The sequence below is a fragment of the Anabas testudineus genome, chromosome 18, assembly GCF_900324465.2.
Source record: "Anabas testudineus chromosome 18, fAnaTes1.2, whole genome shotgun sequence".
NCBI lineage: Eukaryota > Metazoa > Chordata > Actinopteri > Anabantiformes > Anabantidae > Anabas > Anabas testudineus.
The window spans coordinates 3,723,768-3,749,216 of record NC_046627.1 but is presented as its reverse complement, the minus strand read 5'-3'; the positions used below and the strand labels follow the sequence as shown (position 1 = coordinate 3,749,216).

The window sequence follows — 25,449 nt, the reverse complement described above, 5'->3', positions numbered from 1 at the left end:
AACTTTACTTACTAACAACCACACATTCATGTTTCTGATGGTTCACTCTCTGATCTTCTTTAACACCAACACAAAAACTCTTCTTCCTCTTGGACTCTTTGGATTTTGCTCCAAATGTTCAACTGAAACTTTTCCATCACAGAGACCAAGAACAAAGTTGAAGTGAATAAAGCTCAATTTGAGCTCAGTGTGTTGGTTCAATACAGCAGCCTGAAGGAACACACTGATGTCCTGCTGTAGGATACAAACACATGCTCTTATTCTGAAAGGTCCAACTTCAGCTTCTGGTCTAGCAACTGCAGGAGTCATTGTTTGATCAAGTCAGACACACAGATGTGTTTCCAGATGTGTGTGGATGCTGTAGATGAACCAGCAGCACTTACAGATACAGTCCACAACAACAGTGACACAGACAGAACAAGACTTCAGAACAAGTCCTCAACATCTGGATCCTGGAATAATCGGAGCTTCATCTTTAAAGGACTGGAAGAAGAACAAGTTTACAAGGAATAATTTAGAACTGGTTCAAGAAGAAACTGATTGAATCCATGAATCTGAAAACGTGTGTGTGAGTGAAAGAGACAGACATGTACAGACTGAACTATCTGTTCAACAGAGACGACATTTCTCTGACAGGACGACACTCTCAGTACTACACTGAACCCAGAGACACTGTGGAACTAGACCAGAACCTAAACTTACTGTTACTCCAAAACCAGAACCTAAACCCAGGATAAAGAGGTTCAGTGAATGTGGTGTTGAAGGTGTGGAGGTGGATCAGTTTGTCAGAGGAGACTCTGTAGAAGGACAGAGTCCCAGCAGGACAGTCCACATACACTGATACTCTGTTAGAGACAGAGGAGGAGATGGATGTTACCCTCTTGTTGTGACAGACATAGTAACCACAATCAGAGGAGAAAAGACTCCAGGAATGATCGTTCCATCCAAACCAACAGTCTTTACTGTCTCCTCTCCTTCTGATTCCTCTGTAACTCACTGATATATAAACGACTCCGCTCCACTCGACCTCCCAGTAACAGCGACCAGTCAGACCATTACTACACAGCAGCTGACGACACTGGTCAAATCTGTCTGGATGATCAGGATATGACTGATCCTCCTTCACATGTGTCACCTTCCTGTTGTTGTCAGACAGTCGTAGTCTTCTGTTCACTGTGTTTGTGTCGATGGTGAGTTGACAGAAATCTGATGGAGAGAACAAGACACAATCCAGCTGCAGTTATTAATCTATCATCAGTTTGATGAGGACTCATGACATCAGAGATTTGAATGAGTGATGTGACAGTTTGAAGATGGTTGAATGTTGCTGCTATGTTTTCATCAGTCTCATTAAAAACACACTTACACTTCCTCAGACCTGGTCTCAACCAACGGACTCCACCAGGCTCCACCCTGAAAGGAGGAGGGGGTCAGAGCAGCACATTCTCTTTCAGCATGCACACATGGACATTACATGGCTCTCATACACACAGTGTGTTCTGGTTCTGTTCTAATCGAGGCTTGTATGTAGGGATGGACATTCAGCAAACAACTAAGGAATTGGAGTCCTTATCTTGGAATTCTACGGAGCAGGGAGGTGACATGGAGGAAAGATTTCAATTCTCTAGTTCACAGCAGTTTTGGTGTTTTGTCATTCTGTGGATAGAAACGCTACCTATAAGGTGGATAAGGCTGCCTGTGTTGGGCTTGTTCTCTTAGACCTGTTTCCTGGTTTCTCTGCTGAGATCTATCAACACTGGTAGTGACAGTAAAGCTGAATTTCCTGCTCAGTTCACAGAATCTAATGTAACACCTGATTTCATCATGAGGCGATTTGTCACAATGAGACACTGAAGTCAGAATTACAGGAGCTCCCCTCTTTTGAAAATTTGTGTTGACTTATTTTTCTTCCTTTTATGGCAAAGAGTTGCGTTTGTTTTACTCATCTTAACAGTCATTAATCATCAACATCCCTACTTCCTCCTCCATCAGACATTGTCTGTGGTTGCAGCAGACCTCTCCATACCTGAGAGTGTTCAGTGTCCAGGGTGGATCCTCTAGTTTATCAGACAGCAGCTTCACTCCTGTTTCTCCTGGATGATTGTAGCTCAGGTCCAGCTCTCTCAGATGGGAGGGGTTAGAGCTCAGAGCTGAGGCCAGAGAAGCACAGCCTTCCTCTGTGATCAGACAGCCTGACAGTCTGTAGACACACAAAACAACACACAGGAGACTTTGTGCTGTTTCTTTTTTGTACAGACCAACATCACGTACTCCCGTTTTTATCTGAAGCAAAATTTAGTCACATACAGTGGAAAGAAAAAGTAAGTGAATTATTTTTGATTGTAAAAATGCCTGTAAAACATGCCAGAAGGAGTGTCATGGTTTGGGGCTGCTTTGCTGCCTCAGGCCCTGGACGTATTGTTGTCATTACTGGAAAAATGAATTCCAGAGTTTATCAAGACATTTGGCAGGAAAACTTAAAAAACTGAAGTCCACCAACTGAAACTCCTCAGAGGATGGGTGATGCAACAGGACAATGACCCGTAGCATACAAGAAATTCAACAAAAGAATAGCTTCAACAGAACCAAATATGCCTTCTGGAGTGGCCCAGTCAGAGTCCTGACCTCAACCCGATTGAAATGCTGCTGTGGCATGACCTTAAGAGAACCATTCACACCAGACATCCCAAGAATATTGCTACACTGAAACAGATTTGTGAAGAGGATTGGTCCAGAATTAGTCCAGATCATTTTGCAGGTCTGAGCTGCAACTATAGGGAAACATTTGGTTGAGGTTTAAGTCCAATAAAAACATATAATGATTGTGTACAATTATTTTAAGCAGACTGTTTTGTATTGTTGTGACCAATTCATGCAAAACTTCACACAATTGCAAAGGGTTCACATACTTTTTCTTGCAACTGTATAATGACTAATTTATGCACAAAATAAGAAAATTATAAAAAGTGGTTTAACTTTTTTTTCCACTTTACCTTTAGCAAGAACATTGACAAGAAAAGGAAATGTTGGAATGCTACTACACAAGTAACCCTAGTGAGCAGGGCTACATAAAGAGGATGTGGTAACTATGGATACTTCGTCACCCATCATCTAGACTAACACTTCAAAAACTAGTAGCACAGTGCTCTTGCATATGCATAAACACCTCATGTCACAACTAGAGATTGCTACAGCAAGACAAGAAAGTCTATGACTCAATGCCTCACACATGGATCATGGAATGCTTGGAACTGTACAAGATCAACAGGACTCTAAGAACCTTCATCCAGAACTCAATGGGAAAGTGGAAAACAACCCTAGAGACCATCTTCAAGCTGATTGCCCAAGTCAGCATCAAGTGCATCATATACCACATACCCGAAATCCAGTACCCTGAGACTGTATGCTAAGCGGGAGGAAGGAGGCCGGGGATTAGTGAGCGTCAAAACCACTATCAAGGATGAAACAACTAACCACCATGAATATATCAGGAAGATGGCCCCAACTGATGACGTGCTAAGTGAATACCTCAGGCAGCAGGCTCCAGAGGAGCAAGGGAAGGAAGGGGAGGAACCCTCATGGAAGGAAAAAACCCTGCACGGTATGTACCACCGGCAGATGGAAGAAGTGCCTGATGTCGAAAAATCCTACCAGTGGCTGGACAAAGCTGGACTGAAAAACAACACAGAGTAACTAATCCTAGCAGCACAGAAGCAGGCTCTGAGTACAAGAACGATAGAGGCTGGGATCTACCATACCAGGCAGGACCCCAGGTGCAGGCTGTGCAAAGATGCCACTGAAACAATCCAGCACATAACAGTCGGATGCAAGATGCTAGCATGCAGGGCATACATGGAACACCACAACCAAGTGGCCGGCATAGTGTACAGAAACATCTTTGGCGAGAACTAGATGGTAGTCCCAAAGTCAAAATGGGACACCTCCAAAGGTGGTTGAAAATGACACAGCTAAGATCCTGTGGGACTTCCAGATACAGACTGACAATCTGGTAATGGTGGACAAACAGGAGAACAAGGCTTTATTGATAGATGTAGCAATCCCAAGTGATTGCAACATCAGGAAGAAGGAGCACGAGAAGATAGAGAAGTACCAAGGGCTGAAAGAAGAGAAGGAAAATATGTGGACGGTGAAGGCCAAGGTGGTACCGGTGGTGATAGGAACACTGGGGGCTGTAACTCCCAAGCTGGGAGAGTGGCTCCTGCAGATCCCAGGAACAACATCTGAGATCTCTGTCCAGATGAGTGCAGTCCTAGGAACAGCTAAGATACTGCCCAGGACCCTTTAGCTCTAAGACCTCTGATTCAAGCTTGAAGGAATAAGATCTCTCCAAGGAAGCAGCGAGTGGGAAGTATTGTAATACTTAGATTATTATAAGTATTGCAATACTTATAATAATCTTCTGCAACTTAAAACTTGTAATTAGAGGTGGGAAAAATGATTCTTTGAACTGACTCAGATCTATGAGTTTCAAACTCATTTCTTTCATTTTCCAGCAGGTTGTGGTGTAACCCTCTAGTGGGTGATGTAAGGTAAAAATGGCTGCGATTCTCAGACACTGTATAGAGAAGACAACATGGTTTGTTCAGCTGACAAAGTCTAATACACAAAATGCCACAGGCAATTCAAACCATGTGAAAACCTGGGAAAGCAAATACACACCACAATAAAGTGACTTGTGTTCCTGTATCCTCCCTGATGTTGTTGTTTAACAGCACAGCAGTGACTTTGTACCTGTCACGTGACAAATGAACGAGAGCCCGATCCGCAAACAAGTGATTGCTGCTACAGCCTGAGCTGTGAACAATGAACGGTGAACGAGAACGAGTTACTGCTGCCGCAGCCTTTCCTGTGACGGCTGGTAGAGGACGAGTGAAAGTTAAATGTATTTGGATAATGAGTTAGACTTTTAAAGCAACATGAAACAAGTTTAAGTAAATATTTACATGGTGCATTTATTGTGTCCAAAACGTGACATTTTATGGAAGAGAATAGCACAATTAACATGTTTATAATTTTCGAAAGTATTTATGTGCAAACATAATTTACATTAGTTACACAAAATCACAACACACATCTACAAGAATCAAAGACCACTAATTAATTATGATTCCATGAATAAATAATGTCTGTCGGGCGTCGGGTGACAAATAAATGACCGTCAGATATCAGACATTAATTTCCTTGTTTCTCAGTGCTTCGGCCCCTCTCGTGTTAGCCCTTTTGAACTTTTTAATTATCTCCAGTTATTTAAAACAGAAACTTGACCTCACCTGAGAGTTTCCAGTTTACACTGTGGATTCTCCAGTCCAGCAGACAGATGCTTCATTCCTGAATCCTGCAGGTTGTTGTTACTCAGGTCCAGTTCTCTCAGACTAGAGGACTGGGAGCTGAGAACTGAGGACAGAGCTTCACAGCTTCTCTCTGAGAGGTTACAGCGACTCAGTCTGAAAAACGATGATGATGTGTAACATGACATTTGTGTCAAACTGTAATTACCTTTAATGTTGTTTTTGAACTAACAATGTAAAACACAATAACTGCACTTCCTTTAAAGAAAATGACACACCTTTGTTGGAATGCCTTTAGCTTTGATCACAGCATGTATTTGCCATGGCAATATTTCCGTAAGCTTCTGCAAGCCACAGCAATAATAACAAAGAATGCAATTGCATTGATGATGGGAGTCGGACCGCTGTGCAAAGTCTTCTGTAGCACATTTCAAAGATTCTCCATGGGGTTAAGGTCTCGACTCTGTGGTGGCCAATAAATGTGTGTCATGATTGTGTCATGCTCCCAAAACCACCCTTTTACAAGAGCCTAATGAATCCTGTTATTGTCATCTCGGAATATGCTCATGTCATCAGGAAAGAAAAAATCCATTGAACCTAGACCTGACCAACTGCAGCAACCCCAGATCATAACACTGCCCCCACAGGCTTGTACTGTAGTCACAAGGCATAATGGGTGCATTTCCTCACCCACCTCTCTTCTTGCCCTGTTGTTCCCATTACTATGGAACAGGGTAAATATGAGTTCATCAGGCCTTATGATCTTCTATTGCTCCTGAGTCAAATATTTATGCTCCCCAGCAAATTGAAGCATTTTTTCAATTTTTTAAGGCTACGCTGCTATTTAGTTCCAATCCCTTCAGTTCCCATTACATTGTGTGTGTGGAAACGAAAGTACTATTATTCATTGTAAAAATACTGATGAGAAGACATTTGGAAGTTGGGTTGCTCTCATTTCAGCAGTATTTTGAATATTCAGTCATTTGAAACAGAAAATTGACCTGACCTCAGAGTTTCTAGTTTACAGTGCAAATTATCCAGTCCAGCTGACAGAAGCTTCATTCCTGAATCCTGCAGGTCGTTGTTACTCAGGTCCAGTTCTCTCAGACTAGAGGACTGGGAGCTGAGAACTGAGGACAGAGCTTCACAGATTATCTCTGACAGGTTACAGCCACTCAGTCTGAAAAACAGTGATGAATGAGATTACTTCATTTCTATACATATGTTTTCAACTTTAAGATTCAATGAAATTAAAATCAGTGAGGAAAGTAGTTATTTTATGTATTGTAAAAATACTGATGTGAAATCTCTGCAACTTGAACTCAGAAAGAGCAGAAAGAAAGAAAGAAAGTTTAATCTGCTTGGGTATCTCACACGTCAGCAGTCTTGGACTTTTGATATATCTCCAGTTATTTCAAACTGATACTTGACCTGAGAGTTTCCAGTTTACACTGTGGATTCCCCAGTCCAGCAGACAGAAGCCTCACCCCTGAATCCTGCAGGTTGTTGTTACTCAGGTCCAGTTCTCTCAGACTAGAGGACTGGGAGCTGAGACCTGAGGACAGAGCTTCACAGCATCTCTTTGAGAGGTTACAGTCACTCAGTCTGAAAAACAGTGATGTATAAGATGACAACATTTGTGTTAAACTGTAATCAGCTTTAATATTTACTCTGAACAAAAAGGTCAAACACAATTAAATACACTACCCAACAAAAAAAAAAAAAAAAAAGAAAAATCACACACTCTAAAATTCTGTTGGACTGAACTTGTATTTTGACACACATTTGCCTTGTCGTCATTCCCATAAGCATCTGCATTGCCACAGCATTTATTTCAAAGTATCCGATTGTATTGATGATAGAAGAGTCGGGCCATTGTGCACAGTCTTCTCTAGTACATTTCAAAGATTCTCATTGAGGTTAAGGTCTGGGCTCTGTGGAGGCCAATCCCTGCGTGAAAACAATGTATCATGCTCCCTGAACCACTCATTCACAATTTCAGCCCAATCAATATTGATTATGTCATCTTGGAATATAATAACCTGGTCATTCATATATTCAGGTTAGTCACCTAACCTCATTCTTTGGACACATAATGTAGCTGAACCTTACCAACTGCAGCAATCCCAGATCACATGATTGCCCCAACAGACTTCCACTCTACAACTCTCTTCTTACTCTGAAGCATCCATCACCATGGAACAGCAAAAATTGGGACTCTTTAGACCACATGACCTTATTCCATTGCTCCAAAGCCAAATCTTCATGCTCCCCAGCAAAATTAATCCTTTTTTTGGCTCAATTAAACTCACCAAGAAGTGCTTTTCCTAAGACTTCAAAGCTCTTTAGTTCCAGTTCTTCAGTTTCCTTTACACTGTGTTGTGTGGTAATGCTTTTGCTTTCACTTTTAAACAAAGGTGTGATCTCTACTGTTTTTTTTCCTTAATATTTGGTTTCACTAAGCACTTAACTTTACATTTAGGTGATTGCTGATAATGATCATTCAAAAAATTTCTTACAACCACATTTCTTCCTCACAGAAAACTATCAAATTATCCTCTTTAATGTTGACTAATACTTAATACACTCAACTAAATAAGGGCAGACATGAAAGTACAGTTATTTAACATTTTGTAGAAATACTGATAAATTTCAGTAAATTAAAATTGATCACATCAGCAAGGATAATCTCGTTCGATTACTCTCATGACAGTTGTTTTAGAATTTTGAAATATGCCCAGTTATTTAAATAGAACCTTGACCTGACCTGACAGTCAGTCACCTGATAGTCTGCTTGAGTCTCTGACATTAGGTGTCTCTCTCATGACAGCATTTTTGGACTTTTGAAATATCTCCAATAATCCTCATAGAGACAAAGTCTCTTGATCTAGAAAAACCTGCTGCAGAATAATGTACTTAAGATAATGAATCCTAACCTGAGAGTTTCCAGTTTACAGTGTGGATTCTCCAGTCCAGCAGACAGAAGCTTCACTCCTGAATCCTGCAGGTTGTTGTTACTCAAGTCCAGTTCTCTCATACTAGAGGACTGGGAGCTGAGAACTGAGGACAGAGCTTTACAGCTTCTCTCTGAGAGGTTACAGCCACTCAATCTGAAAAACAGTGATGAATAACATGACGTCATTTGTGTTAAGAAATATTGAAATCTGTTGTAATACAAGATAAACAAGTAATACATTCGTAATGTTCTGTTGTGTTGTTGAAATAAAGTAGCTGTAGATTTAATGATAAATAAATTCCACTATCTATATACTTACACAACTTTCTTGGAGACTTTGACGACTCCCAGCATAAACAGAAGATCCTCCTCTGAGAAATCTGAAGAGTATATAAATGGATCAAACACGTCCAGATCTTTTTTTGATGAAACCAACATGAAGAGCAGAGCTGACCACTGAGCAGGAGAGAGTTCTTCTGTGGAAAGACTTCCTGAGTCCAGGTACTGTTGGATCTCCTCCACTAGAGAACGATCATTCAGTTCATTCAGACAGTGGAACAGGTTGATGCTTTTCTCTGCTGAGGGAGTCTCTCTGATCTTCTTCTTGATGTACTCAGATGTTTCCTTATTGGTCTGTGATCTACTTCCTGTCTTGATCTGCAGACCTCGTAAAAGAGTCTGATTTGTTTGCAGTGAAAGACCGAGCAGAAAGCGGAGAAACAAGTCTAGGTGTCCATTTGGACTCTCTATGGCCTTGTCCACGGCACTCTGGTGGAGAGATTGTTGTTTAGGTCCAAAAAGTTTGGAACACAGAGAAGTTGACTGTTCTTCAGACAGCGGATTGACTCCAGAGTTGATGAAGGTCAGATGGACATGAAGAGCAGCCAGAAACTCCTGAACACTCAGATGGACAAAGCAGAACACCTTGTCCTGGTACACTCCTCTCTCCTCTTTAAAGATCTGTGTGAACACTCCTGAGTACACTGAGGCTGCTCTGATATCGATGCCACACTCTGTCAGGTCTGATTCATAGAAGATCAGGTTTCCTTTCTGCAGCTGCTCAAAAGACAGTTTTCCTAGAGATTCAATCATCTTCCTGCTCTCTGGACTCCAGTGTGAATCTGTCTCAGCTCTTCCATCATACTTGATGTTCTTCACTTTGGACTGAACCACCAGGAAGTGGATGTACATCTCAGTCAGGGTCTTGGGCAGCTCTCCTCCCTCTCTGGTTTTCAACACATCCTCCAGAACTGTAGCAGTGATCCAGCAGAAGACTGGGATGTGACACATGATGTGGAGGCTTCGTGATGTCTCGATGTGGGAGATGATTCTTCTGGCCTGCTCCTCATCTCTGCACCTCTTCCTGAAGTACTCCTCCTTCTGTGGGTCAGTGAACCCTCTGACCTCTGTCACCATGTCAACACACTGAGGAGGGATCTGATTGGCTGCTGCAGGTCGTGTGGTTATCCAGAGGCGAGCAGAGGGAAGCAGGTTCCCCCTGATCAGGTTTGTCAGCAGCACATCCACTGAGGTGGACTCTGTCACATCAGTCAGGATCTGATTGTTGTGGAAGTCCAGAGGAAGTCGACACTCATCCAGACCGTCCAAGATGAACACAACCTGGAACTCTTCAAACCTGCAGATTCCTGCTTCTTTGGTTTCAGTAAAGAAGTGATGAACAAGTTCCACCAAGCTGAACGTTTTCTCTTTCAGCACATTCAGCTCTCTGAAGGTCAATGGAAATGTGAACTGTATGTCCTGGTTGGCTTTGTCTTCAGCCCAGTCCAGAGTGAACTTCTGTGTTAAGACTGTTTTCCCAATGCCAGCCACTCCCTTTGTCATCACTGTTCTGATTGGTTCCTCTCTTCCAGGTGAGCCTTTAAAGATGTCTTCTTGTCTGATGGTTGTTTCTGGTCTGTCTGGTTTCCTGGATGCTGTTTCAATCTGTCTGACCTCATGTTCATCATTGACCTCTCCAGTCCCTCCCTCTGTGATGTAGAGCTCTGTGTAGATCTGGTTCAGAAGGGTTGGGTTTCCTGCTTTAGCAATCCCCTCAAACACACACTGGAACTTCTTCTTCAGATTAGATTTAAGTTCACGCTGACAAACTGCAGCTGAAGTTCCTGAATGAAACCACAAAAATATGATCAATATAATTTCTAATGAAAACACAGTTTGACAGTTTCATGACCCTAAATGATTCACATTTCAACATATTAATACTCCACATCTTCAGCTCTCAGTAAATGTCTCATTTGTCCATGATGTTAAATGTTTAGAGAAATCCTCTTACTGCTCTGCAGACACTCAGCCAGCTCCTCCTGCTTCATTCTCCTCAGGAAGTTCAATGTGATCTTCAGAAATGCCTCTCTGCTGCTCCTCCTCTGCTCTTCATCCTCATCATCCAACACCTCCTCATCCTCCCTCTGACTCTCTAAGCATTGTGGGTAATCTGGACTCAGAACCTTGTGGATCTTCTTCAGCTCGTTCCTCACAAAAGTGACAATGTTCTCCCCCAGCAGCTGCAACAGAAACTATATGAATGACACAATCCAACTCAAATCATGGAGCCAAACATCAGATCCATGTTGGACAGACAATCCACTGGTCTAAAAAGTGCAGCATGGAGATTATTGGGAACACAACAGATGGAAAAGTAGTAGTTGGACATGTACAGACCAGAAATATGGAGTCCAGCTGTGTTGGATGCTGCTGGGCAGACTGACCACTGGGAACCTCTGAGCTCTCCTGGTCCACTCTGTGGAGGAATCATCAAGAATGAGCTCACAGTATGTCTACACAGAGACACACACAAGGTAAATGTCCATGAAGAGAGATTTGATGTGAACAGTGAATCAGAGACTCCCCGTAGTGGTGAAGTTTTACTGTCACCAGTCACTTTGGTTTAGTCTCAGCAGCTCTGAACAACAGATATCTCTGCCTCCCTCACTGAACAATGCTCAAGTGTTGGAACAAGACATCTAGAGACAGAGTCTGCTTGGATCACACTGGTTGTACTGGGCAGCTCCCAGTCTGAATATGTTGAACTGTGTGAGTATGAGGCAGAGTGCTGCTGATCACACAATTTACTTTGACTAATTCACATTTGAACAACTTTATTCATTCATTAGTTGGTGGATCCTAAATGAATCTTCAGACGTCAGCTCTGGTACTGACACTGGGGACAAACAGTCCTCTACACTGACTTCAACAACATTAGAACTAAAGTCTTCCAACAGGAAGTGAAGAAGTCAAGATTCTTTAAGACATATGTACCAAAATCTTCATTTGGAGAACTTCAATCTCAAAGATTTGATCAGAGTTCAAAATTTGTGGTGTTCAGCTGCTTCCTTTGACGTCTGCCTGCAAGTCAGCACTTCATTAGAAGAGGAGCAGCCCCCTGAGACCCTCTACAGGATCAGTGGTTTAGCTACTGGCTGGATGGAGATTTGATCCATGATCAGAGTGTTTGCTGGAAGAATAGTGAAGAAAGCTTCTCCTTCAAATCAACAGTTCAAACAGAAATCAACTTGCTCACATCAGAAATATCCAGAAATCCAAAGAACACAACAATTTATCATCAGAGAAAGTTTACATCATATTGTTCAGACTGATTTTAAACTCACAACAACTTACTCTGTGTCTGATGAAGGTTGCTGTTTAAAATCAATAAAATGTCCCTTTGACCGTTTGCTCTTGAAGGACACACAGCTGGGTTCAGGTCCTGGTCCAGGAGATTCTGGTCTTTGATGGGACCTGATAGAAAAACAACTTTGGTGACGCTCACATATTCAGTCAAAGTTTCCTTCATAAATGACAAATAGAATCAGAAGAATAGTAAAAATGTCCTGATGAAATATTCAATTCTAGATGAGACTTGGAGACAGAATCAGTCCGATGGTCTCAGTCATCTCACCTCTGAACTTTGGTCTGGCTCTCATGGTCCCCACACAGAGTGGTTTTAGAGGGAGGGACTCCCTCCTCTCTGTCCTCACACTGATCCATGCTGCTGAATCCACATCCACATCAGCTCACACACACTTTCTACCTTCATGTGGAGAGGAAACACAAATCATTGATGTGCAGTGAAAACTGAAATCCTCCTTTCCATCATTTCTCCTGGACAAAGATCAGCTGCTCCTCCACTGATTGGCTCTTCTTTCCTCTTTCATATCAGTGTCACTTGAATGCAGTCAGACAGCAGTGGGAGGCAGAGGAAGCTGCCATCAGCTGCTCTACTTCTACTATCAGTCCACTAGATGGAGGCATGAAGCTGCAGCCCAACACACACAGGATGATGGACCAACATTTACACTCACTCAGTCATTTGGACTGACGCTGATACTTCACTAACTTTTCCACCACTAAACAACATTTACAGATAAACACAGAAAAATAATCTGATCATCTGTGTTACCTGAGAAAATCATGGAGATATTTTAAAAACTGCATGTACAGTAAAATTCCTCTGTGCCTCAGTCAAATCAAAGTCTAAATAGAGTTTCTACAAACAGACTTACTACACTGTAGCTCTGGAAATGACTGAGAATCAGCAGTTTGCTGTACAACAATCTACTCTAATGATTCCTGGACACATGTGCTGTGTTTGCAGAGGGGGGGTGGGGGTTCATTAATGTGAGTCCTGAACAGAAACACACATGAAAATCTACTTTGGGAAACCACAGCAGCAACAGCTACAGTGCAGCAGCAGAGATGATTTTCCTTGTACAAACCTGGAACTCAGGCCCTTAGTTCAGTAACAACATGAAATCCCACATTCAAGTTCCTACATGTGTGAAATGCAGAATGACGACGTTCAGTAAGAGACGTGAGCTCAAAGACGTGTTTCTTCTTTACTGAACACAAACAGTGAAGTGATGTGAAAGAAGAACTTTGAAAGTTACTGAAGCTTTTATTATATCAAGGGTTAAATAGAGATTTGTGAGGAGGTGGGGGGTCACACTGCTGATACTGGATCAATTCTCTTTGTATCTTAAGTCATGGAAACACTGATATTCCTGTTCAGAAATTAAAGTACAAGTACACAGACTCTGTACTCAAGTTGGAGTGAAAGTACATGCTGAAAAAGTACGGCGTTAAAAGTACCACCTAGTCTCTCCACAACTCACCATTAACACAGTAAAAGTACACAAAGAAGTAAAAGTACTGCACAGATTTGACTGATTTTAATGTGTATTACTGTGTAAACATCACTAATGTTTCAGCAGGTAAAGGTGAAGTTCACTTCATGTACTGACAGGTTTGTGAATGTGTACTAATACATCACAGAGGTCCAACTGCAGACATCAGTTCTGAGTCCAGTGGACATGAAACACTGAAAATCTGGGACTGAGTCTTCTCTGATTTCTCCTCACAGACCTGAGGGACCTCAGACTGGAGCTAGAGAGACTACTTCCTGGAGCTCTTTCTTTGTTGATTTGTTTTTTATTATATTATAGAATAAACTAACTACTATAGACTGGAATCAAACAAAGCAAACTTACAGGAGATTCAGACGACTCTCTTTTCCACAGCTGCAGAGAAAAGACACATGTGAGCTGTTACCTGGAATCAGTCAGGACATGTAGAAAGGGGAAAACCAGGTTCATTGATGATTAATAAAACATGAATCAAACTAGTCAAAAGTCCGACTTACTCAGCTTTTGCCCATGAACTTCAGTCCTCTGCAGCTTCTCTACTGTCTGTGGAAAAAGGAGATTCATTCTTCACTTAAAGTTTTATTTTCATCACATTTATTTAACTGACACTGAGTGTGTGCAGTCACACCTTCATGTCCTCACTATAAACATATGCACCTCCAGTAAACAAACCACCTCCACCTAGTGTAAATTAAACTCTGTTTAAACACACTTAAGTCAACAACTTTATTTGTTGAACTAGAAACAAGACTGGGGGAAAAACAGACAAGGTGAGAATCAAGGTCTACTTATAGAAGAGCACAAGAGAAAAAGTACAAGTACTTGTACTGCATTATTTCAATAATCCAGCATAAAATGTTTTAACATGTGTTTTTCTTATAAAGATTGTGCTACTACACATCTTCAGTGAAGTCAGAGGTGCCCCAGGGCTGTGTGTGTGTGTGTGTGTGTGTGTGTGTGTGTGTGTGTGTGTGTGTGTGTGTGTGTGTGTGTGTGTGCGTGTGTGTGTGTGTGTGTAAAGAGAGTGAGAGAGACCTAGTTCACTGGGCTGACAAGAGTAGATGTTTGGCAAAAAAATATATAAAAATACAGCTTCTGGCATTATTAGTTGAAGGATAGCTTTCTAAAACAGGATTATTCAATGAACGTCTGGAGCTCAACCTCCTCCCCTAGCTGATTCTCCTTGCACAAATGTGGGACAGTTCACAATTTCGTTGTACTGTTGTACCAAGTGTGACTTTACAATGACAATAAAGCTTTATCTTATCTTAGCATGACATTGCAGAGCATAAAGAGATCAACAAGGATCCAAAAGTCAATATCATTCATAGGATATTTATTTGAGATAGGTTCTCCTTATTTGTGTTGTTGGTTGCTGGAAGTAGGCAAAGATGATGAGACACAGCTTTGATGTCTCCTGTTACTGCAACATGCAGCTGTCCTAAGGAGAGTAGTGTGCCAAACAATAATGGGCCAAGGATGGGACCAGCTAAAAGGTTATCATTTAGCCTCTGAACTTGACTGGAAGGAGCAGTTGAAAACAAGCCTGTGTTTTCCAATGTGTTGTCTGCCCTTATGTTGGTGAAGGAACCATGACTCAAATGTATTCAAAAGAAGCTTTATTCTAACTGGGTTACATAACCTGCATCAACAAGTTTTCGAATTTCCTTGGAACATATTTACTGCTAAACATGGTTCTCTCTTAAGGGGCCTTTCAGTTCTCTCATTAAGAGGAAGGACGGATGATCTGTCTGCATGTAGAGGATAAAACCTTCTTATTTTGATCAGGGAAGAAATCCAACTGCCAGAACTTCATCAAGTTCCTCATGAGTTCATTAGTGGTTGAGGAAGGGGTATTAATAAAGTACCATGTGATTCCTGGGTTTCAGTGATTACAGTATATTTAGACAAGAAGCCTTGACTGGTTCATTTAAGTGCTATACCTACTAAATGTGGATGATCAGTTCCTAGGAGCACTAAAGGTTGCACTTTATTGAGCAGCAGTAAGGGCAATGACATGACCCCATGTGGCCTGGCTCCTTTGTTTTTCTGTCCCTCTCCTAATCACCATCATCAGCTCTACCTGTGTTCTCCCTTACTGATCATCTAGATCAGTTTCACCTGTGGACCAGCCGTCTCTTCTTAAGCTCCCCTCAGCCTACACCACTCTGCCGGATGGTCAGTGTTTTTATCTGCATTCTTCCTTGTTGTCACTCTGCTTTCCAGCCATGACGCTGTATTGTGTTTCCTGCCTTATTTCTCCTAGACCCCTAGACTCCTAGATCAGATTCTTGTCAGCAGTAAATTCTCTTCAGGACAGCTCTTGACAAAGTTTTCCATGTTGATGCAGAATAGACAATGAGGAATGAACTTTGCTCTCTTATGAGCCAAGTACGATGTGGTCTTAATATTGTCATTCTGATTTGACTTGGTCCTGTTCTTCACCACCTGTTTCTTACTGTGTAGAGGTCAGAACAGCTCCCTGACTCAAGCGCTGTGCACAGGTCCTGTAGCCATGTGGGAAAACTTTCAAGTTCATAAGACTGGTGAGCTCTGTCACCAAGGATGCCAGTTTGTAAGCAGTGTTGAATAAAGGAAACCAGTACCAGGTAATCTGCTCATTAATTTGTGAACGTGTGATCTGCTCTTCATTTCATTTCCACTGTTTTCCTTTATGGATTTGAGCACTCCAACCAAGGCCTGGACAGACAAAGAAAACTCCCCTAAAGCTTCAACGTCTCACTCTTAATTAACTGATGTTGCTGTCTGTTACACCCTGAAAAGGGAGAAAATCAAATAAGACGAAGCACACAGGCTTCACTCTCTGGCGTCTTTATGCAGAATGATTTCACAAAACATAATGAACACAGACATAGACAATATGTGTCTATTGATATTACGATCTACTTCAGAACACATCTGTCTTAGTTCCACAAATTCTGTCCCTTATCAGTGATCAGTCCAGTAACTCTCATTATGTTTTTCTACAATAACAACCACAAAAGAAATACACAGAATATCATGTGAATTCACGTCTACATTATCCTGTTGAGTTTCCTCCATCCTGACAGATCTAACTGCTTCAAACTAATTATGAACAACATTTTTTTCTTGACCACTGTCAGAATACAAACAGTAACAGTAACATTAACATGTTTTAATAAACACATGACATTTTGAATTTCACTATTCAAACCACGTGTAGAGCTAACCATGCATGTTGACACTGACTATAACCTGGGCGCTAACATCTCTGCACACTCTGATTTACATTTGTACTAACTTACAATAAATCCAAATATGCCACAGACTCCATCTCTTGTACTTTCTATATTTGCAGATGTTCTTTATGGGTTATCCAAAACGTTTTCCACTGACATTAATCAACACAGCTCGTTTTCACTTGTTGTTACACTGAACATACATCGTACCACACTTGCTAGCTTAATGCTAATTCCTTCACTACATAAACAGACTATGTTGTGAACACAGTTATTAGAACAGTTACTAACATTATAAAACAAACTTAAATCAGCATTTACTGTCTTACTGGTCACACATTCAAAACTTAGGAAGGTTTTAAATACCTGAAAATGGAGAAAATGACTAAAGATGTCTCCCACAGACTTCAGTCTATGACATCTTTATGAAGAATGAAGCTACCGCGGTGAGAACTCTCCTACTGGACATTAACAGACACAACTAATTCATTACAGGTGAACTTTACTGAACACATTCAGAGAATTCCCTGTTTTATCACAGACTATACTACTGTTCTCTACACAACAAACTGGGTTTCTGTATGGAGCATTTACACTGTTTCTAATCTTAACATGTTTCTATTATTTCATATGAATAAATTCTGAATCCTCTACACTATCCTCTTAATCCAAACTTATTCACATTTTAACAATTGTTTTAGGTTTATTATCTATTACCTCCATGAGAATTTCCATCTACCACACTGTCCATATCAAGAGTTCAAAACCTTTTTAGCAGCAGAAAAAGACTGATGTCGTGGCCGATTTATAAGCAGGTGCATGTTTAAGGTGTTCAACAATGTATTGGTGGTGACAAAGAGGCCGAGTACAGAGGCCTGACTTTGAATATGACAAAGACCAAGGAGATGGCAGAGACAGTTTAAACACTCTGGTGGTAAAGGGGCAGAAAATACATGGGAGTTCACATGGACAGTGGACTGGACTTAGAATGCAACAAAGAGGCTATTTACAAAAAAGGACAGAACAGATTCTACATCTTGATCAATCATCTCGCTTAGGTCCTTTAAAATGTCTTTTACTAGTCTGCTCTGTACCCAGTGGAGTTTTCTTTGCTGCGGTCTGCTGGGGAAGCAACATAACATCTAGGGACAACAAATGATCAAACTGAATAGGAAGGCTTGATCTGTGCTAGGGACTTTACTGGACCCCTTGGAACAGGTTGTTGAGCAGCTGTTCTGACAATGTAACATCTCAGTCAAGGACATGTCCACAAATAGAAAATAATGGAGAGAAGATTTACAATTGTTCCATTTGATTTATTTCCACACAATCACAATTTCCTTCATCTAAGTCACACGAGAACTTGTCTCAACACAAATGTCTTCTATAGAAATAACATTCAGTCACATTTGATCTCATTTAAAACACATTTCTCCAGCAGATGTCGCCAAAGTCAAACCACCTGTTGTGACAATCAAATGTCTCTTACCTGTGAAGATCAAATCTCCAACTTTCCTCATTAGAACTCATCAGTTCTTCAATTCTATTGGTGGATCATGAGTTGAACTAATAAGTGAAACAGCAAATGAAGCAGTGATGAAGGAAAACATTATAGAACAGCTGGACGTGGATTCTGTGGTGTTCTTCTGACAGCTGTTTCTACTCTGCAGGACTCACACCTGGAAACACCAAGGCTACAGGGATCAAGGATGGAGGGAGCAGAGATGAAGGAGCTGAGGACAGACGACACAGTGAGACACATGTTGGACTGGCAGTAGCTTTGTCACTTGGTGCTGTGATGGTTCTTGGTATTTGTGGTTTTGTCCTAAACAAGAGAATCAAAAAAGGACAGAATTCAGCAGCTGTCAGCTCAATGTGACAATGATTTTTTAGATTTTAATGTATTTTACATAAAAAGTAAAAACTAAGGATGACGTGTGATTTTAGTTTATTGAACCTTTAGTTTATGTAAAAGCAACAAAATGGAAATTCCTCCACTATGAGGATCTAAAACTGAGTAAATGTACATAGTTATTTACCAGCTCTGTTTTAATGTCAGAACTTGTTCTTTCATTTCCATTTAGTCATTTATCAGACGCTTTTATCCAAAGAGACTTGTGACTAGTGATGTGACGATGAGGCTCAGCTGTGTTGTTGTGCATGTTTATTGTGTGTATTGATTTGAATTGTTGTCTTTCCTGTTTACATCATGAGCACAATAAGTCTTCAGAGGGAATAAATACATTTGACCTTATTAGGATGAACAATCAATATTTAATTCATGACTTCATCACTGTGGTGCCTCCCTGATTTATCCAGTATCTGACCTGTAAATAGCAGCAGATAAATAAAAAAGTATCAGACTCAGAGTAGAAGTACTCTATTTAAGTGTAATCAGGAACATGTAGCTACTAATAAAAGTAAAAGTACACAATGCATTAAAATGTGACTTGAGATTTCACCACCGGGACAGAGAAACAGCTCAACTGTCCATTTGCAGCCCATGTTGTAGTCAGAGAGGGTTTTACATCAGTCGATATAAGAAGCAGAACAACCAATGAATGAGAAACGTTTCTTTTTTAATTTATTTCTAAAGATTCAGATGCCACAGTGATTAGATGAACTTACTAAACTGTCGGCTCATCAATCATCATCGTTTGACATATTCTTTAGTCTGTGAATAAAATGCACATTTGTAATATTTCAACACCAATAAATATTTGTATCAACAATAACAAGGATCAACTGGAAAGATTTGCAGCCATGTAATAATTCAAACAGACCAAACAAGTCCCATTGAATAGGACTCACTTGATAGTTAACAGACAGATAAAGAACAGAGGAGGAGGTCGTTATCAAACTGTTCTCCCACAAATGTTGTTTGCTGGAAACTGGACTTGCTGCAGATCATGTTCTGTTCCAACACCATTTTTGCGCTTGTCTTCCAGATGTGGACGTTAGTGATGCTAATGATGAAATAGAAAAGGTTTCCTTCTTCATGGGACACAGGTTCTTGGCAGAGACCGTATATTCCAGATTTCACATTTAGTTGGATATTAAAACCCTCCCTGTTCAGTTGGTCTCTCACCTGTCTGGAGCGGTAACAGTCCAGCAGCAGGTGCTGTCTCGTCCTCATCACAACCTGTCACCAGACATTTCTTAGTTTGGAAGAAACAGCTCCACTGGACCAGTGCTCTCAGAGGGAGTCTGTTCACTGGAATCAGCCACACTGGACCTTTTCAGGGTTTTCACACCTTATTTTATCACTTACATCTTTATTATTGGACCAGAATCTCAGATGGAGCCATATTTATAGTCTAATATGCCTCAATTTACATTCTCTTTAATTAGTTTGTATATAGTTTTAGTGAAGAACTGTTCCAGGTTCTATTAAGATACTGATCAATAGTATCTCCATATAACAGTTAGTGATGTGCTAAACTAGACCTAACAGACAAATCCTGTCACCTACACACAGTTTGTTCCAGTTTACTTTATTGTTGAATGATGAATTTTACCTTCTACTTTTTGTTGTTCAGTTTTTTACGTGGTTCCATCAAAAACTTCCTTAAATTAGTTTATTTATCATGAAAGCTCTTTACACAACTGTCATTTTATCTGGACTGTTAAAGTCGTGCAGCCTCTTCGTGCACAGTTGGTTATTAAATGTTCCTAAACCTGACATCTCATGTGGATTCTGTAGTGTCGTGTTTATCACATTTGCATCACATGTGAAAGGTCTTCAGTTCAAAACCAGGTGGAAACAGTTTTTATTTTTCACCCAAGATCACGTCTAGAGCCATAAACTGAATAAATAAATACCATTTACTATTTTCAATCATGACTGACTGAGGAGGTGCTGACCAATATCCAACTTGAGTGAACAGTTTAAACTTGATTTCAGACCGTAGTTCACACAATGTGGGACCAGGGGACAACTGGCAAATGAATGAATGATGAAATAAATACATAAATAAGAACAAGCTGTGATATGGGCCGATACAGATACAGAGAGTAAAATAAGAATGAAGTACTTTCTCATTCTTTTCATTAAATATAAAACTAAAAGTACTTTTCACATGAAATCTTCACCAGATGTTGGTAAAAACCCAAACACACAGTTAAGGACACTCTCAACTGGTTTCAGAGAAAGAAAGTAAAGCTGCTGGAGTGGCCCAGTCCAGACAATCACCTGATTAGAGTCCAACTGAAATGTATGGAAAGAACTAAAGATCAGAGTTTAGAGAAGATTTAAAGACTGTTTGTGTGAAGAATGGACCAAAATCCCAGTGAGCAACGCACTCGACTAGTTTCTCCATACAGGAGGAGTCTGGAGGCTGAAATTACATCAAAGGTTTTTGTACAAAGTGTTAAATAAATTCCAGTAAGTGTGTTCAATACTTTTTTCACTGTCAATTCACATTATTGTACAGAACTTCATCTTTGGACATATATGGTTTGATGTCTTCACATGTGTGGATTACATGGGTTGTTACCAGCATCTGGTGAAAATCTCCTGTAAAAAGCACTTTTATTAATATATTTACTGAGAAAAATGGAGACGTGTTCAATACTTATTTCACTCGCTGTACAAACAACAAAATACTTGAAAAATGTGAAAACTGGATCAACGTTGACATTTTATTGTCTGTTATGGCTTCTTACTGGATTCATTATTAACAGTTCTCCCCTTATTCAAACAGCACTGTCAGAACAGCAGGAATCAGAGGTGAGATATATTTTTATCACAAGACGTCACTGAAACAGATTTAACTTTCTTTGTTTCATATAATGTGATTGATGACTAAATAACAGGTCGGTATAGTCATAGAAAACATACAGTGACTTATTAGTAACACTGATATGTGTGAACTGCAACAGAATCACTGTAGACAAATAAACCACTAATTAATCAGTTCCATTATGGACTTAGTCTGATCCATCCAGCACCTGGAGACATTTCTTTGGAGATCACCATTCAAAGAATAATTCCATTAAAATCAGTTTCTAAAAATAGTAGAGAAATAGTAAGTTTTACTAATTGTTTTTTTGGGGGTGCTGTTAAATGAAAACTGACTATTAGGGGTTGAGGTCATGTGTGACTTTAATATCAGAGTTTGAAGAACATCCCCAGTTGATGGAGACTTGATTCATCCCAGAGGGAAATGTGAGGGATGCTGGCACAGACAGATGACAGTACAGAATCAAACCCAAACCATCTGAACACATCACCATCATGCTGCACTTGTTCCGTCCCTTCTTCATCAACAGCCTCGTTGTGTTTGTCCATCACCAAGTGTGCTACAATAGTCTGGAGAACAATCCAACCTTTCACGGGATCCGGCATTTTGGTTCCTCTGGAGCTGCTTCAACGGATCAAGTCCGACTCGCTGCGACGGTGTATTTATATGAGCATCATGCAAATTCAACAAACAGCACAGTTCAATGAGAAGTGAAGGACAAGAACAAGTTCTGACAAAGTTTCCTCCAACTCCACCATTGATTCATTCCATCAAGATGATTATTGTTTGAAATGTAACTTACAGGAGGAGACGGTTCTAATTGGAGAATAAGAACCAGAAGAAACCGGCTGAGGAGCAGCGCTGTGGAAAAGTGACTTGAAATCCAAAGGAAGAAATCTTCCAGGAGCACAGTCACTTCACAACCCTCTCCCCACCGTGTTTCCGTTTCCCCTTGTGACCCCGACATTGTCTCTGTCTAAAGACAGACTCGTTGTTGTCCAACTCCCAAACATTGATTTGTTCTGTTCTCAGCTTCACACTCCAAAGCCATGCTGTGGTTAGAGTCACTGCCTGTTTCTCATTGATCGTCCACTTGATGGCGCAGTGGAGCAAATGAAGCTTCATCCACACTTTAGAACAATTCACCTGAACAGCACCAACAACAAGCAACAACAATATGAAGAATCATCTAAACAACGACAACAGGAAGAACAACAAGAAGATTCATCATCAGAACAAGAAGAACATTTTTGTAAGAAAAGGTTTGTTAAGCTCTGCTCTTAAGAATTTCCCATAAGATCCATAAATTCTCCCACGTCACTCTTCCTTTGACTTCATGGTTGTTTCTTGTCTATGATTTCATCCTCCACTGTTTCCTCTTCTGCTCATTTTCCACTGATCTTCTCTGTTGGATCAAAGTCTCAGATGAAGCTATGATTCAGACAGTGGATTTTGCTGCTGATCTTTGGACGTGATAGAGGACAGGAAGCAGGAGATGTTCCTCTGTTTTTCACTGATGTTCTGTTCATTATTACATGACTTTAATTTCAAACACAATCAAAAGTTAACAGACTCAGACATTTGTCTCACACATGTTTAATGTCCTTCTTCCTGAATAATGAAACAATCTCTTGATACAATGTTGAATGTTCAAACTGAAGTTTTGTTAAAGTATTAAAAAAATGGTATTTATATAATGACTTTTTAAGACGGACTCTGTACTTCAAACGAAGAGAAAATAAAAACCCAGTTCACACCAGAGTCTGTGAGCTGCAGATTATAATGATCAAACCTCTTCTCAGTCTGGTTGGGGACAGTTTGGGAATTTTTCCTTTTTTCAACACCTGATATTTCCTGTCTTTATTGAAGACTACTATTAAACACTCAGAGCGATGGTGGAAAAAGTAAGAAATTTAAAAGATTCATGTTTAACACTCATAAAAGCGTCATTCCTCGATGTGCACCCTTAATAGATTTTGTGGGTGCTAAGAAGTTTGCATGTGATATATTCCTCACAAACCTTTAGTAAATCTGAGAGTTTTCTCTTGTTTAGTGGAGGATTCACCAGAGCAGAGCCAGCCCTCCTGATCAGTTGGTTCAGTCTGTTAGTGTCTGAGACCCTCATAGTGGGGGGTAGAACAGTTGACTGCCAATCACAGGATTGGTGGTTCAATTCTCCGCTGCCACATCACATGCCAAAGTGTCCTTGAACAAGATACTAAGCCCCTAGTTGCCCCCGGTGAGTCAGGTCAGCTGCATAGCAGCTCTGCTGTGTGTGTAAAGCACTTTGAGTACCAGTTAGTTAGAAAAGTGCAGAACATTTACCATGTTGCTGCCCCAGCAGACAACAGCACAGAACAAGAGTTGCCATAGTTTGTCAATCAGTATCAAATACATGCAGTTGGGTTCTGAACAGGACATAATGTTTGTAGTAGGCTCATACAGTATATTGGAGCTAAGCCTACACTTATTTACCAAGTAGCAAGATTCCCTTTATAGTATGTTCTACCAGATCTGAAGACAGCGTCATCCAGGATACAAAACAGGAATTAGGTTTAAACTCAAATACATAAAGAGGTTAGAAGACAGAAATAATAATAACATTTTTTTTAATTAATTGGGATTTCTGCACAGACACAACATAATATATTCTACTTTTAGGAGAACTCTGAGTTTATCCATGAGTCCAAGTGAATATTTGTGTCATGTATGAGTTCAAAGTAATCTAAATACTAGAATATACTGCAAGAGTCCCCCATTGCAGTGGCAAAATGCGAGGAAGATGCTGGAAGAGATGGAGGCTGCAGGATCATACGACCCAGTAAAAGCCCCCTGTGCATCATCAGTAGTGATTGGGCCCAAGAAGGAAGGGTCTCTAAGGCCATGCATAGATTACAGAAAGCTCAACACCTGCAGCATGAGAGATGATTTACCCCTCCCAAGAATAGAGGAAGCACTAGAGGCTTTGGGACAAGCCAAGTAGTTTTCCACTTTTGACCTTACATTAAGTTGATATGTGTGGACTTCGGAAAGGTCAAAGAGCAGCAAAAAAAAAAAAGTACTCATTGTTCCTGACCACTTGTCTTGTTTGGGCACTAACCTACCCCATGAAAAACCAAAAGACCAATGAAGTGGCTTTAGTTTTCCTGCAAAACTACATATGGACCAAGGACACAACTTTGACAGTGCAGTTGTCAGAGAGCCAGCAGGTGTACTGAGATTACACTTTTAAATATGTTGAGATGATGGTATGAGTATGTGGATGCCATGACACATGCATCAACTGGCTCCACACAACACTATCTAATGGTTGTCAGACACCCCAGGCAGGTCAGCATAAACACATAGGTTTGGAAGGTGAAGATGTGGGGGAAATGCAGGTAAGAGGGGTGGAAAGGGTTTCTGCCAATGCAGATGTACCCCTGTCAGGTCTGAGGAGAAATTCAGCGGGGAATCGTCACCCTAAAAAGGCTGTCTTTGGAGGGCCGAGCTGTGCAACAAGAAAGTGAAGAGCAGAGGATATAAAGAAGGTGGAAGTTGTAATAGAAGATCAAAGCAAGACAAGCTGCGCAACTCATGTGATACAATATAGTGCAGGTTTAGATCAACTCGACATTATCACTCTACAAGCTCGATACAGTTTACTATGGACTTTACTATCTTGTGTCAGTAGTGCTGATGTGAGCCTGATGGCTGGAGAGCCATAAATTCAAGATGAGGTGAATATGGAACAGTAATTTCAGTTGTTGATGATTGTCCCTTACCAGACACCATGGAACAAGAGCCTGTTGCATTCTGGGTTCCAGGTTTTTTTGTTTTTCTTTGCTTCTTACCCCAAGGTAAGCTTTTTGTGGGAGCACCCAAGTTTTTTCATATGACACGTGTTAATTCCTATTGATGCTTAAGATGTTAGGTTACATTGCGGCACACAAGGTGCGTGTTAAGGTCGCTATAGCAATCTGGAACCCCAGCACCTTGTGTATTTGCGCCACACGATTTCCTCACTACATCAACATAACAATAACCAGTACGACACAGATAGTCAGGGGTGTGTGCAGAAGG

General features: G+C 40.7%; 1 protein-coding gene across 1 annotated transcript in view; it reads right to left on the bottom strand.

Moving 5' to 3' along the window:
- Window positions 1-560: 560 nt before the first annotated feature.
- Window positions 561-25,449, bottom strand: part of LOC113155589 (NACHT, LRR and PYD domains-containing protein 3-like) — a 37,446-nt gene continuing 12,557 nt past the window's right edge. The window contains exons 3-13 of the mRNA XM_033326750.1: window positions 12,187-12,313; window positions 11,902-11,981; window positions 10,945-11,023; window positions 10,559-10,787; window positions 8,585-10,388; window positions 8,246-8,419; window positions 6,741-6,914; window positions 5,292-5,465; window positions 2,027-2,200; window positions 1,367-1,413; window positions 561-1,206 (exon numbers count right to left, since the gene is read on the bottom strand). Coding sequence (XP_033182641.1) covers window positions 653-1,206; window positions 1,367-1,413; window positions 2,027-2,200; window positions 5,292-5,465; window positions 6,741-6,914; window positions 8,246-8,419; window positions 8,585-10,388; window positions 10,559-10,787; window positions 10,945-11,023; window positions 11,902-11,981; window positions 12,187-12,270 — 3,573 coding nt within the window. The 5' untranslated portion in view covers window positions 12,271-12,313 and the 3' untranslated portion in view covers window positions 561-652. The remainder of the gene's footprint in view (window positions 1,207-1,366; window positions 1,414-2,026; window positions 2,201-5,291; window positions 5,466-6,740; window positions 6,915-8,245; window positions 8,420-8,584; window positions 10,389-10,558; window positions 10,788-10,944; window positions 11,024-11,901; window positions 11,982-12,186; window positions 12,314-25,449) is intronic.